At 41.6% G+C, this 14,475-nt stretch overlaps 1 protein-coding gene across 1 annotated transcript in view; it reads right to left on the reverse strand.

Annotated features, from left to right (window-relative positions):
• Positions 1–2,170: 2,170 nt before the first annotated feature.
• The window catches only part of LOC115142643 (egl nine homolog 1-like), a 36,512-nt gene continuing 24,207 nt past the window's right edge, over positions 2,171–14,475 (reverse strand). Inside the window, exons 3-5 of the mRNA XM_029682250.2 lie at positions 6,323–6,459; positions 5,826–5,893; positions 2,171–5,512 (exon numbers count right to left, since the gene is read on the reverse strand). Coding sequence (XP_029538110.1) covers positions 5,457–5,512; positions 5,826–5,893; positions 6,323–6,459 — 261 coding nt within the window. The 3' untranslated portion in view covers positions 2,171–5,456. The remainder of the gene's footprint in view (positions 5,513–5,825; positions 5,894–6,322; positions 6,460–14,475) is intronic.

Raw genomic sequence — 14,475 nt, forward strand, 5'->3', positions numbered from 1 at the left:
TACAGTGGGGAACCCTGCTGTAGGGGTTTGTATCAAAGATGTATTAAAACACTAGATTGCTAATGATATGTATTGGCCATTGATAGACTTTGAAGCCACTGTCCACCATATTGGTACTTCTCGGGAAGGAGCAATCCTCAATTTTTTAAAATATATTTTTATTTCACCTTTATTTAACCAGGTAGGCTAGTTGAGAACAAGTTCTCATTTACAACTGCGACCTGGCCAAGATAAAGCATAGCAGTGTGAACAGACAGCAACACAGAGTTACACATGGAGTAAACAATAAACAAGTCAATAACACAGTAGAAAAAAATGAAAAAAAGGAGTCTATATACATTGTGTGCAAAAGGCATGAGGAGGTAGGAGAATAATTACACTTTTAGCAGATTAACACTGGAGTGATAAATGATCAGATGGTCATGTGCAGGTAGAGATACTGGTGTGCAAAAGAGCAGAAAAGTAAATAAATAAACGTATGGGGATGAGGTAGGTAAATTGGGTGGGCTATTTACCGATGGACTATGTACAGCTGCAGCGATCGGTTAGCTGCTCAGATAGCAGATGTTTGAAGTTGGTGAGGGAGATAAAAGTCTCCAACTTCAACAATTTTTGCAATTTGTTCCAGTCACAGGCAGCAGAGAACTGGAAGGAAAGGTGGCCAAATGAGGTGTTGGCTTTAGGGAGGATCAGTGAGATACACCTGCTGGAGCGTGTGCTACGGGTGGGTGTTGCCATCGTGACCAGTGAACTGAGATAAGGCGGAGCTTTACCTAGCATAGACTTGTAGATGACCTGGAGCCAGTGGGTCTGGCGATGAATATGTAGCGAGGGCCAGCCGACTAGAGCATACAGGTCGCAGTGGTGGGTGGTATAAGGTGCTTTAGTAACAAAGCGGATGGCACTGTGATAAACTGCATCCAGTTTGCTGAGTAGAGTATTGGAAGCCATTTTGTAGATGACATCGCCGAAGTCGAGGATCGGTAGGATAGTCAGTTTTACTAGGGTAAGTTTGGCAGCGTAAGTGAAGGAGGCTTTGTTGCGAAATAGAAAGCCGACTCTAGATTTGATTTTGGATTGGAGATATTTGATATGACTCTGGAAGGAGAGTTTACAGTCTAGCCAGACACCTAGGTACTTATAGATGTCCACATATTCTAGGTCGGAACCATCCAGGGTGGTGATGCTAGTCGGGCGTGCGGGTGCAGGCAGCGAACGGTTGAAAAGCATGCATTTGATTCCATAGGAATGAATGGAATGCTACATTATTTCAATTGAATGTTTCAAGGCAAAATTACATATATTTAAGTATTTATTTGTTGTCGAGTGAACGGTAACATTCATACTCTAAGAATTGTATTTTAAGGAAACATTTTTTGTTGTTTTGTTTGTTCATATAATACAAGGACTGGCCACCCCACATATGCTCTCTAATTCTCTCTTTCTTTCTCTCTCTCGGAGGACCTGAGCCCTAGGACCATCTGACATGATGACTCCTTGCTGTCCCCAGTCCACCTGGCCGTGCTGCTGCTCCAGTTTCAACTGTTCTGCCTTATTATTATTCGACCATGCTGGTCATTTATGAACATTTTAACATCTTGGCCATGTTCTGTTATAATCTCCACCCGGCACAGCCAGAAGAGGACTGGCCACCCCTCATAGCCTGGTTCCTCTCTAGGTTTCTTCCTAGGTTTTGGCCTTTCTAGGGAGTTTTTCCTAGCCACTGTGCTTCTACACCTGCATTGCTTGCTGTTTGGGGTTTTAGGCTGGGTTTCTGTACAGCACTTTGAGATATCAGCTGATGTACGAAGGGCTATATAAATAAATTTGATTTGAATTTAAAAGTATGCATTAAGGTGTCTGTAATATAATATGCTTGACAAAAAATAATATTTCCTTTTTTACACTGGTGGAGAGGTACTAAAATGGTGACGCAGTGATTTCAAAACAGCGCCACCCATCAGTCATCTAGTGTTTATATGCACCATTGGTTTGTATGTGTGCTACAGCAGATGGAAGTAAGTTATGGCTCCCTGCGTGGAGGCCACGTCAAGCAGTCTTTGGAATAAAGAACCTAAAAGGATATAGCTGTGCCTTTCCACTTATAATTGTTTGTATCATAATGACAAATTACTTCCTCATATAAATAAAAATCTCAATAAATACAATGAAAATGTATAACCACGTCTTTATTAATAGTTTGTTTCCATGACAGCCTAATTTTTGACACCACAGTAAAGCAGACAGGGATTCTGGGCTCTGCACTCTAATCGCACAGAAAACTTCAGCAACGAATGTCTGTGAAACTCAAAGTGGAAGAATATGCCATGCTAGAACTTGGTTTGTACATCTTTTAGGAAATCTTCTGAAGTTTTGACCTATTTGCTGTTCTGGAATGACGTTGTCTGTATCACCGTTCCTCCAGAAAGGGCAAGTATAGAAGAGAGCATGTTGATGGGCATGGACATTTTAGGCATCGCCCAGGGAGACATAGGATTTGTAATGACCATTGTGGTCTGCACACTCCCCACTTGGATAGAGACAACAGGAGGGCCTGTGGATGAGATGTGTGACCAAGAACACAGGCCAGATGTAGTGTAAGGTCTACGACTCCATGCTGGCCTTACCTCAGGACCTGCAGGCCTCCAGAGCCCTGACCATCATTTCTGGGGTTCTGCTGCTCATCAGGGTCAAAAGAACCAACCACATCAAGAGTCAAAAGTCCAAGGCCATAGTGATTCCAACTGGAAATCTCTTCCTCATCCCTTTCTCCTGGATAGCCAGAAACATTATCTGAAACTCCCACAACTCATTGATTGCCCAGAGGAGTGAGCTGAGGGCTTTACATCAGGTGGGGGGCCTCATCTGACCAGGGGGACCATGCTGTACAGAACTGTCTATCCCTCCAATATCTCCTAAAGCCCCACTGAAGCAGGAGTTGGATGGAGTTTGTGGTCAACACCCTGGGAGTGGCAGGGTGGATGATCTCCCTAGTGACCTTTGCTTTGTCCTTACAGGCAATTATTCTGTTTCCCCATTACAGTAGGGTAGTAGCTTTGGCCATCACCGCCATCTCCAGCATCCTTGGAACTCTGGGGGTGTCGGGGTCCATTTTCAGGGCCAAGTGCACTGAATACCTCAAGTGGAATTTGTCCAAAGACAGGGTGACGGTCATTGGCGGAACATTTCTCATCCTGGCCTGTACCGTTCATCTGATCTTTGTCTTCTTGGTTGCCCTTGATGTAAACTCAAAATCATGAATGATTTTGGTGTTTTTTCTGAATGCAATAGGTGGGCCCCTGCCCTGCGCCTGATAGTAGGGACCATACTCCTGGTTAGAGCAGAACAAGCCAGACTCTGTTACTCACTCAACCGCTAACAGCTTTGTCATTTCTTGTTTATTTGGGGAGTTTCCTCCATATTCCTTGCACCCATCTTATTCCTTCATACACTTGTAAAAACCAAAAGAGTAGGGGCTAGAAAAATATCCTTGGCTTTCCTGCGGGTGTGATGTGAGACATGGTCTGGGAAGAGAAGTTCCCGAGGAGACTGCAATGAAGAGATATATTCAGACATGGGTGAAAAAAGGTCTAATATTTCAGCTGTGCTTGATTGAGCTTGCCCTTTATAATGAAACCAATTAAAAAGTTGAATTATTTACCGCAATTTATATTTTAAACTTGATGCAAACAAGACATACATGTTTATCTCAAGAAACCATTTATTCTCTAAATGTTGTCTTATTTACTTGTCGACTGATTTATTGACAAATGAATAGATCAATGGCAAATAGATACAGTTTAAACAAAATCACATGCAAAGGTTATGTGGTATGTTTAAGGGTGGATGGAGAAATGGAAAACCTAATCAGTTGCACAACTGAATGTGTTCAACACAACCCATCTGAAATCAGAGAGGTGCGGGGGGGCTGCCTTAATCGAAGTCAACGGCGCCATTGTTGTTGGGGGTTATTGTCTTGTTCAAGGGCAGCAAGGGAAAAATTCAAACCAACGTTTCGGATACTTGCACCAACGCTCTTAACCGCTTGGATACCGGCCGCATTCAGTTAGGTCTGCCAATTCTCCTGTTGATAAACTCATCGGTCAGATGTGCCTTAACAGGAATGAATCATTTATGGTTTTGTGACCACATGATGGCGATGGTGTATAGCTGGAGAGAATAGTCATGACTGTATTATTACAGTCTCTCTCACTCACTTTCAATCTCGGCTCAGTGGTCAGAGAAAGAATCGCACAAATGCATACGTGCAGATACACACACACACACCCCACACATGCTGTAATGACGAGACGATACAGCAGCAGACTCAAACTGCACTTACAAAATCAGCCTTTTTATTCAAAACTAAACTTCAGAGCTGCAAGGTCGCTGCAAGGCTAATAGGTAGGTGTCAGTTTTTGGTTTTTAAGACAACGGTGATATTACGTCTGCAACAACAGACAGATCTCTGATCGCAGGTTAGGATGCTCCTGTAACGTACACAGGGCCGTGTTCATAAGGGCACGCAAGGAAACGTTTTAAAATGCTTTGCAACGGAGAACGAGCATGTCAGTTTCAGTCCATTTTCTTCTGTTTGGTGCCTAATGAACAGGACCCAGTTACCAAGCAATGGATGCCAGGACACAGAACGGCACCGCAATCAACATACGCCTGCAATGTGAAAATCACCACAGCTCGTTTGCACAAACGTGAAAACTTCTATCGTCTTCGAGTAAGTGCAGCTTAAGCTATTAATAGCCTTTTCACTGTACTAAGCCAAACCATACTGTACTGTTCTGGCTTGGTTACGCATCATCCTCATTTACTATAACCGTGCTGCAAGGGATCATGTGAAAAGAAAGTATCCAAATCAGCACAGTACGGTTTGAGTCGGCCTTATCGTGTGCATCAGGCAATAGCCGGACAGTGTGTGACAACTTCCTGTCGAGGGACATCATACACAGTCTTCTGTACCTTTTTTTTCTATTTTAACAGTGAGAGATCCAGCCGATGGAGACCATGACAACCCGTCTGACAGATAAGCACATATGGGTACCCTTCTTACATCACCCCAAAATTCACAAGAATATAACTTCTTTGCATTCGGCTCAGTCCATACATATTTTTTTTCCTCCAAAGCTAATTTTTACACTGGCATTCTACACATAATAATGGCAAAAAATCTAAGCAAAAAGCAAAAACAGAAACTTGGGAAATAATGATGAGTCCTTGCAGTGCAATGACATCACATTCAGGGTCTGTCTGTGTGTGTGTGTGTTGTGTGTGTCAACTTTGGATATTAAGTGTAAAGAAAGCGGACTAGTCCGAGTTGGTTTCTTTCTTCTCTCTCCTCTTCATCCCACCTTCCTTCCATCCATCCATCCCTCTTTCCGATTCTGTCCACAGCAGCAGCAGGTGATGGCAGTGGCGCCTCAGGACCAACCGCTTCTCTCATATTAGCTCAGATTCGACGGCTTGTTCAATTCTACCTTTACTCCCTTTTCTCCTGCACCTATAGGACAGAATAGAGAAGGAGGGAGAGTGGAGAGTTATATTTTATTAAACCAGTTAAGAACAAATTCTTATTTTATTCATTTTTATTCAACCAGTTATGAACAAAATTCTTATTTTCAATTACTTCCTAAAAATTCTTACTTCGTATGATGATCACTATGGTCCTGTAGTCATAAAGAGTCTTAGTCTCACATTGCTGATCTAGGATAATTTGATCTTATTTATTACGATCCAAAAGGCAAAACTGATCCTCGTTCAGCACTCCTACTTTGAGATTTTTTTATGAATACGTGCCCAGGACTCCATCTTACTTGTTAGGTATTTCTCCTTGGCCCGAGCTCGTTCATCGGCATCAAAATACCACACTGTTATGGCATACCTGGACAGCGAGTGAGACAACGGAAACAGAGAGGTCAACGAACATACAATTATTCACATAATAGATATACATACTAACACTAACACTACCCAACCATTTGTTATGGTCCAACTATTCTAACATTATTGAGCATTTTCAAATATATTAAAGCTGGATAGTGTTGGTGGTGTTGCTTAATGTGGTAACACTTTACAATGATGTCTGTTCATAGATCAAGGCATTAACCTAATGTAAACTATGTCACAATTCACACTTCAACCAAGTTCTCAAAATGGCCTGACGGATGCTTTACTTAAATAACATTACAATAAGCAACACAAAACAGGAGGTGTGGGATTGTGATGAAGACAAGCAGACAACCCTGGGTCGAAGGTCAGGAGTATGACATTTTCTCTGCGGTCAAAAGGTCAAGTTAAGAGATCACCCTACCTGGTGTGGTATGCCGGCTGCACCTCATGGGGGTTCCGCCGGTCCGACCAGAAGAAGAGCAGGCGGTCGAACTTAGGTTCGATGTCGGCGAACTGTGCCTTGGCCTCTGGGAAAATCCTCAGGATTCCTCCGTGTTCCTGCGAGTCAAAACAAGTCATGTGTGACATCAATAAATTATCCAAACTTATCCAATAATGAATTAATTCAGAAATTATAAAAATGGTATTCCCCTATTTCAATTTGTCAAAGAACATATCCCCTCATAAAACAGCAAAAGGTGCGAATAGAAAGAAAAATCATATGGAATAAGAACCTTTAAAAACACCTTAAAGAACACCTACCGTTCTGGGCATTGAAACATTACTTTTTTCTAAATGCCATGCTGCAGCAAGGTACATTGTTAATATGACAATATTCCGCAGGGAAACCAAGCACCAAGTTTCATTAGCAATTGCAAATATCATCGAACAATAACCTTTGTAATTAAATATATATATATATATTTGCAGACCAGTCAAAGGACATTCCCAAAACTGTTGCCACAAAGTTGGAAGCACAGAATCGTCTGCCGTAGCATACAGATACTGTAGCGTTCTCCTGCATTGCGCATGGTGATCTTAAGCTTGTGTGCGGCTGCTCGACCATGGAAACCCATTTCGTTAAGCTCCCGGCAAACAGGTCGTGCTGACATTTCTTCCAGAGGCAGTTTGGAACTCTGTAGTGAGTGTTGCGTTTTTTACGCGCTACACGCTCCAGCACTTGGCTGTCAAGTCCTGTGAGCTTGTGTGAGGCCTACCACTTCGTGGCTGAGCCTGTTGCTCCTAGACGTTTCAACTTCACAATAACAGCACTTACAGTTGACCAGGGCAGCTCTAGCAGGGCAGAAATTTTACAAACTGACTTGTTGGAAAGGTGGCATCCTATGACGGTGCCAGGTTGAAAGTCACTGATAGAGATGCATGGCTGTGTGCTCAATTTTATACACCTGTCAGCAACAGGTGTAGCTGAAATCCACTAATTTGAAGGGGTGTCCACATACTTCTGTCCATGTAGTGTATGACGTGACCCTGACTGTGCAGAAAAAAAAGTGATATGAGGTTCGGGAGCGAAACAGGGTTGCATTTTGGTTCAAACTAGAGGTCGACCGATTAATCGGAATGGCCGATTAATTAGGGCTGATTTCAAGTTTTCATAACAATCGAAATCTGTATTTTTGGGCGCCGATTTGACTTTTTTTTTTTGTCACCTTTATTTAATCTTTATTTTACTAGGCAAGTCAGTTAAGAACACATTCTTATTTTCAATGACGGCCTAGGAACAGTGGGTTAACTGCCTTGTTCAGGGGCAGAATGACAGAGTTTCACCCACCGGAGATCCAATCTTGCAACATTAACTAGTCCAAAGCAATAACGACCTGCCTCTTTCTCGTTGCACTCCACAAGGAGGCTGTTATGCGAATGCAGTAAGCCAAGGTAGTTAGCATTAAACGTATCTTATAAAAAAACAATCAATCATAATCACTAGTTAACTACACATGGTTGATGATATTACTAGATATTATCTAGCGTGTCCTGCGTTGCATATAATCTGACTGAGCATACAAGTATCTGACTGAGCGGTGGTAGGCAGAAGTAAACATTCATTCAAACAGCACTATCGTGCATTTTGCCATCAGCTCTTCGTTGTGCGTCAAGCATTGCGCTGTTTATGACTTCAAGCCTATCAATTCCCGAGATGAGGCTGGTGTAACCAAAGTGAAATGGCTGGCTAGTTAGCGCACGCTAATTGTCGTTGTTTTGCTGGTTCGAGCCCAGGGAGGAGCGAGGAGAGGGACGGAAGCTATACTGTTACACTGGCGATACTAAAGTTCCTATAAGAACATCCAATAGTCAAAGGTTAATGAAATACAAATGGTATAGAGGGAAATAGTCCTATAATTCCTATAATAACTACAACCTAAAACTTCTTACCTGGGAATATTGAAGACTGATGTTAAAAGGAACCACCAGCTTTCATATGTTTTCATGTTCTGAGCAAGGAACTGAAACGTTAGCTTTCTTACATGGCACATATTTTACATGGAACATATTGCACTTTTACTTTCTTCTCCAACACTTTGTTTTTGCATTATTTAAACCAAATTGAACATGTTTCATTATTTACCTGAGGCTAAATTAATTTTATTGCGGTGTATTATATTAAGTTAAAATAAGTGTTCATTTAGTATTGTTGTAATTGTCATTATTACAAATAAATAAATAAATAAAATCGACCGATTAATCGGTATCGGCGTTTATGGTCCTCCAATAATCGGTATCGGCGTTGAAAAATCATAATCGGTCGACCTCTAGTTCAAACCATTTGTATCAGATTCACCTTCAGTTGTGGCTAAATCAACCGCTTGTTAGGCAAATAGCGGGGAGGAATGAGGAAGTAAACTCTCACCGTCAACTGCTTTGATTTTCAGCAAACTTAACATGTGTAATTATTTGTATGAACATAACAAGATTCAACAACTGAGACATAAACTGAACAAGTTCCACAGACAAGGTGACTAACAGAAATGGAATAATGTGTCCCTGAACAAAGGGGAGGGGGGGGCAAAATCCAAAGTTACACTCAGTACCTGGTGTGGCCACCAGCTGCATTAAGTACTGCAGTGCATCTCCTCCTCATGGACTGCACCAGATTTGCCAGTTCTTAATGTGAGATGTTACCCCACTCTTCCACCAAGGCACCTGCAAGCTCCCGGACATTTCTGGGGGGAATGGCCCTAGCCCTCACCCTCCGATCCAACAGGTCCCAGACGTGCTCAATGGGATTGAGATCCGGGCCCTGTGCTTGCCGTGGCAGAACACTGACATTCCTGTCTTGCAAGAAATCACACACAGAACGAGCAGTATGGCAGGTGGCATTGTCATGCTGGAGGGTCATGTCAGGATGAGCCTGCAGGAAGGGTACCACATGAGGGAGGAGGATGTCTTCCCTGTAATGCACAGCGTTGAGATTGCCTGCAATGACAACAAGCTCAGTCCGATGATGCTGTGACCCACCACCCCAGACCATGACGGACACTCCACCTCCAAGTCGATCCCGCTCCAGAGTACATGCCTCGGTGTAACGCTCATTCCTTCGACGATAAACGCAAATCAGACCATCACCCCTGGTGAGACAACTGGTGAAGAGCACTTTTTGACAGTCCTGTCTGGTCCAGCGACGGTGGGTTTGTGTCCATAGGCAATGTTATTGCCGGTGATGTCTGGTGAGGACCTGCCTTACAACAGGCCTTACAAGCCCTCAGTCCAGCCCCTCTCAGCCTATTGCAGAAAGTCTGAGCACTGATGGAGGGATTGTGCGTTCCTGGTGTAACTCGGGCAGTTATTGTTGCCATCCTGTACCTGTCCAGCAGGTGTGATGTTCGGATGTACCAATCCTGTGCAGGTGTTGTTACACGTGTTCTGCCACTGCGAGGACGATCAGCTGTCTGTCCTGTCTCCCTGTAGCACTGTCTTAAGCGCCTCACAGTACGGACATTGTAATTTATTGCCCTGTCCACATCTGCAGTCCTCATGCCTCCTTGCAGCATGCCTAAGGCACATTCACACAGATTATGCGTGACCCTGGGCATCTTTTTAAAAATGTTTTTCAGAGTCAGTAGAAAGGCCTCTTTAGTGTCCTAAGTTTTCATAACTGTGACCTTAATTGACCTACTGTCTGTAAGCTGTTAAGTGTCTTAATAACAACCGTTCCACAGGTGCATGTTCATTAATTGTTTAAGGTTCATTGAACAAGCATGGGAAAAAGTGTTTAAACCCTTTGAGAGACAGGGTCCTGAAAAAGGTACGTATCTCTTTTTGATGTGTCTGTTGCTATTTACTCTATGCAGATAAGTTGTGGTTCGGTGTACACACATGACCTGGAAAACAAACAGAGGAGCAATCACATCCACGGATAAAGCTGTTACCACGTGTAGCGTTTTCTGGGAGTTGGGTCAGTGTGAGTTAAGAGGAAAATTAGCAATATCAAGGCAACAAACACAATGACACACAGGCCAAAATACACATTATAAACTGGGTGGTTCAAGCCCTGAATGCTGATTGGCTGACAGCCGTGGTATATCGACCGTATACCACAGGTATGACAAAACATTTATTTTTACTGCTCTAATTACATTGGTAACCAGCTTATAATAGCAATAAGGCACCTCGGGGGTTTGTGATATATGGGGCGACAGTGGTTAGAGCGTTGGCCCAGTAACCAAAAGGTTGCTGGATCGAATCCCTAAGCTGACAAGGTAAAAATCTGTCGTTCTGCCCCCGAACAAGACAGTTAACCCACTGTTCCCCGGTAGCCGTCATTGTAAATAACATTTTGTTCTTAATTGACTTGCCTATTTAAATAAAAAACATGGCTATGGGCTGTGTCCAGGCACTCTGTGTTGCGTTGTGCTTAAGAACAGCCCTTATCTGTGGTATATTGGCCATATATCACACATGCCAACACATACAAATAAATGCATGCAAACACACATAGGTGCACACGCATCCCTACACACACACACCCCTTGAAACACGCAGGATAGAAATGTTAAGGGTGGGAAAATTTTAAAAGGAGAATGGCTTTTTCCTGTGGGTTAATCTGGTGCTAAACATAGCTATGAGGAATCTGCACGGCGTGATTTACATAACTTATGAATGCAGGTTTGCTTGGGGGCCGGTGTGTGACAGGTATGTGTGAGGGGTGTGTGTGTGTGTTTGCCTGTGACTGCGTGGGGTCCGATGTGTGTGTGTGTGTGTGCAGTGTGTGAAGAAGACATGAGAGCGGGGTCTGTTGACCTTCAAACATGCACGTTTCCCCAAGCTTCTCTGGGGGGATCAAGTTAACCGTTCGCCTCCTAAGGGGGACTGGGGAATGATGAGGAACTAGTGGATATGACAGAGTAGTAAATTGGTCTTAACCCTACATCTTAAGTAGAAAATAACTAAAAGGGAAGGTATTGCTATTTGGAGGGATTTTAATGGCAACAGAAATTTTATCTGATCTCAATCATTTTGAAATTATTCAAAATGATTCTATTCAGATTCTATTTCTGTCAGCTGTAATATCACTCCATAATGCCATGTGGATACACTTAAAAGGGCAAATGATACCTCGTGCTTACATGATTGAAAATCAGTTCAACAGTACCTTAATCACTTTTAGTTTACTTTATGTGCTAATACTCTCTCTATTCAGAGATTGGCCATTTCATTGTGTAGGTATTTGTAAATAAGTGCCCTGTACTCTCTTGGTACGACAACTTGTGTGCTCTTGGCTGTTTCCTTCATAGTAAATCACAGCTATGCCTCCAATTTTGTTACCCACTATGAGCTTATAAAGTTACCTGAAAAAATGTGGAAATACTGTTTAACTTATTTTTATATATGTACGAGGTAACAATCGGCCAACAACATGGTTTCTACTAGAATCAACACCGAACCGAGCTCTTTGAGGGTGTTTTCACAGTTCTCTTTAAAGTGAACTCTTGGGTAAAAAAAAGAGAAGGTAATTACCTCAGTTCTCTTTGTATTCACACTGCCCCTGCCTTTAAAACGAGGACTCAACTATTTTGCCAGTTCACTTCATCTATTCTGTGATCCGAGTCCTCTTTGCATTCAAATTGATATGTTTAGAAAGGAACCAAGAAATGTTTCTAACGTTCACTCAATGCACTCAGGATTTTTACAAAGAGCAAGACAAGCCATTCCATCAGTTACCGGACAGCTAGACATACCTACTTATATTTTGGAAGCTAATAGATTGCATTTAGTTAAAATATCCTATTAACATGTGCCTTCGGAAAGTATTCACACCCCTTGACATTTTCCACATTTTGTTGTGTTACAAAGTGGGATTAAAACTGATTTAATTGTAATTTTGTGTCAACGACATACACACAATATTACAGCTGTGAGTCTTTCTGGGTAAGTCTCGAAGAGCTTTCCACACCTGGATTGTGCAACATTTTGGATTCAGGACAAAAGGTTTGTTGCAAACAGGATGTATAAATACATAAAAGTTGTATTCTGTACAGCTTGTCTTCTTTTCACTCTGTCAATTAGGTTAGTATTGTGGAGTAACTACAATGTTGTTGATCCATCCTCAGTTTTCTTCTATCACAGCCATTTAACTCTGTAACTGTTTTAAAGTCACCATTGGCCTCATTGATACACCATTCAAAGTGTAATTAATAACTTCACCATGCTCAAAGGGATATTTTTACCCATCTAACCTATCGGTGCCCTTCGTCGCAAGGCATTCGAAATCCTTGGTCTTTGTGGTTGAATCTGTGTTTGAAATTCTACTGAAGAGACGTTACAGATAATTGTATGTGTGGGATATAGAGATTAGGTATTCATTCAAAAATCATGTTAAACACGGGGGTTGAAAACTTATTGACTCACATTTCAGCTTTACATTTTTTATCCATTTGCGAAAATTTGGACAAAACCATTCCACTTTGACATAATGGGGTATTGTGTGTTGGCCAGTGACAAAATACTTTCTGAATACTTTCTGAAGGCAATGTAAATATTATTAGCAACAAAATAAATAGCAGAAGAATAACTGCAGATTAAATAATGCTGTAATTGAAAATGTACACCCAATGTAGGCTACTGCTCCCTTAAGAGCTAGAATTGATTTTGTACCCTGTTGTGATTCTCACCAAATATGGTGTTGAATAAACAGCTTATGAAGCTCCCTTAGCCTATAGATAACATATTGCAAACAACTAACCTTAACTAAAATGTCCACACATATTTTGGAATTTCCGTGCATCCTTGACAAAAAGCTAATCCATATAAAAATGTAAAAAACAGCACTTTTTTTTTTGCGAACCTGCACATCATCTCTCTTTTGTTTTGTGGCACCAATGTGAGGGGTTATGTCAGGGGAAACCGTGTTGCAGTAGCCTAGTGTGGTGTGGGAAGAATGACAAGCGAACCTCTGGAGTTTAAATTGCCCTAAAAAAGGGAACTGGAATTCAAGCAACCTCTCGAGATCACATGGTGGGCTATGGCAAGCTGTTTTAACATGTATTAATTGAAATACTATATAAATTCAATAACTCCCAATAGGATTCAATGGAGAAACCGGTGTTTGTGAGTTCGATTCCCCCTGCAAATGTTTTTTTCCTCCCCGAAAATACTATCCACTGCTGCTCAACAGTGTCAGAAGAGCTGTGCTTAGGCCTACATAATGTCTATATTACTGTAGCAACAGGGTCACGGCGCCCTGCGCATCTTTGCTGCAACGCTCCTAACTTGGTGATATACACGTGCGGCCATGTTGCTGTGTCTTCCTGTTGGGAGTAGGGAAGATATGCAGCATGCAAATATAATCCTGCCCCCATGAAGGTCATTATCATAGAAGTATAGATATACAAAAATTATTTATCAATATCAAAAATTATATATATATATATTTTTTTAAAATCATATCAATACTAAAAATATAGATTTTTTTTATTTATAAAAAATATATTTTTATATTAATAAATCGTTTTTGGGGATATAAAAAATGTAATTATTGATATAAAGGAAGACAATTATTGATATAAAAATGTAATGTATTTATGTTAAAACATCTTTCCATATGGGGGGGGCTCTTTTGAGGGGTCTGAGTTCCTTTGGAGTGTTCACACTGAACCAAAAAAAAAGTGAAAATTGTCTGAAAGGGACCAAGTGTGGAAACACCCTGAGTATCTGCATGTTGTAAATGGCACCAAACACACATACTTTCTAATTCATCCTGCAGTCCCAATTTGTCTTATAAAGTATATTTATCCATAACTGACGCCACATCTGGGCTTACCCAGGCCTCCTTTTAGAAACTTGATCTGTTCATCAATCTGTTAATAAACCCATAGTGTAGATCAGTGTTTCCTAATCCTGGTTGTGGGGACCTAAAGGGCTGAACATTTTTTTTGCTTTGCTGTAGCACTATACACGTCATTCCACTAATCAACTCATCCTCAAACCTTTGATTAGTGGATTTGTGTAGTGCTAGGGCAAAAACTAAAATGTGCACCACTTTGGGTCCCAAGGACCAAGATTAACACTGCTGTAGATGGCACAGACCAAGTCTTGGTGTAATCTAACATCCTATTACAG

Source organism: Oncorhynchus nerka, linkage group LG15 (assembly GCF_034236695.1).
Source record: "Oncorhynchus nerka isolate Pitt River linkage group LG15, Oner_Uvic_2.0, whole genome shotgun sequence".
NCBI lineage: Eukaryota > Metazoa > Chordata > Actinopteri > Salmoniformes > Salmonidae > Oncorhynchus > Oncorhynchus nerka.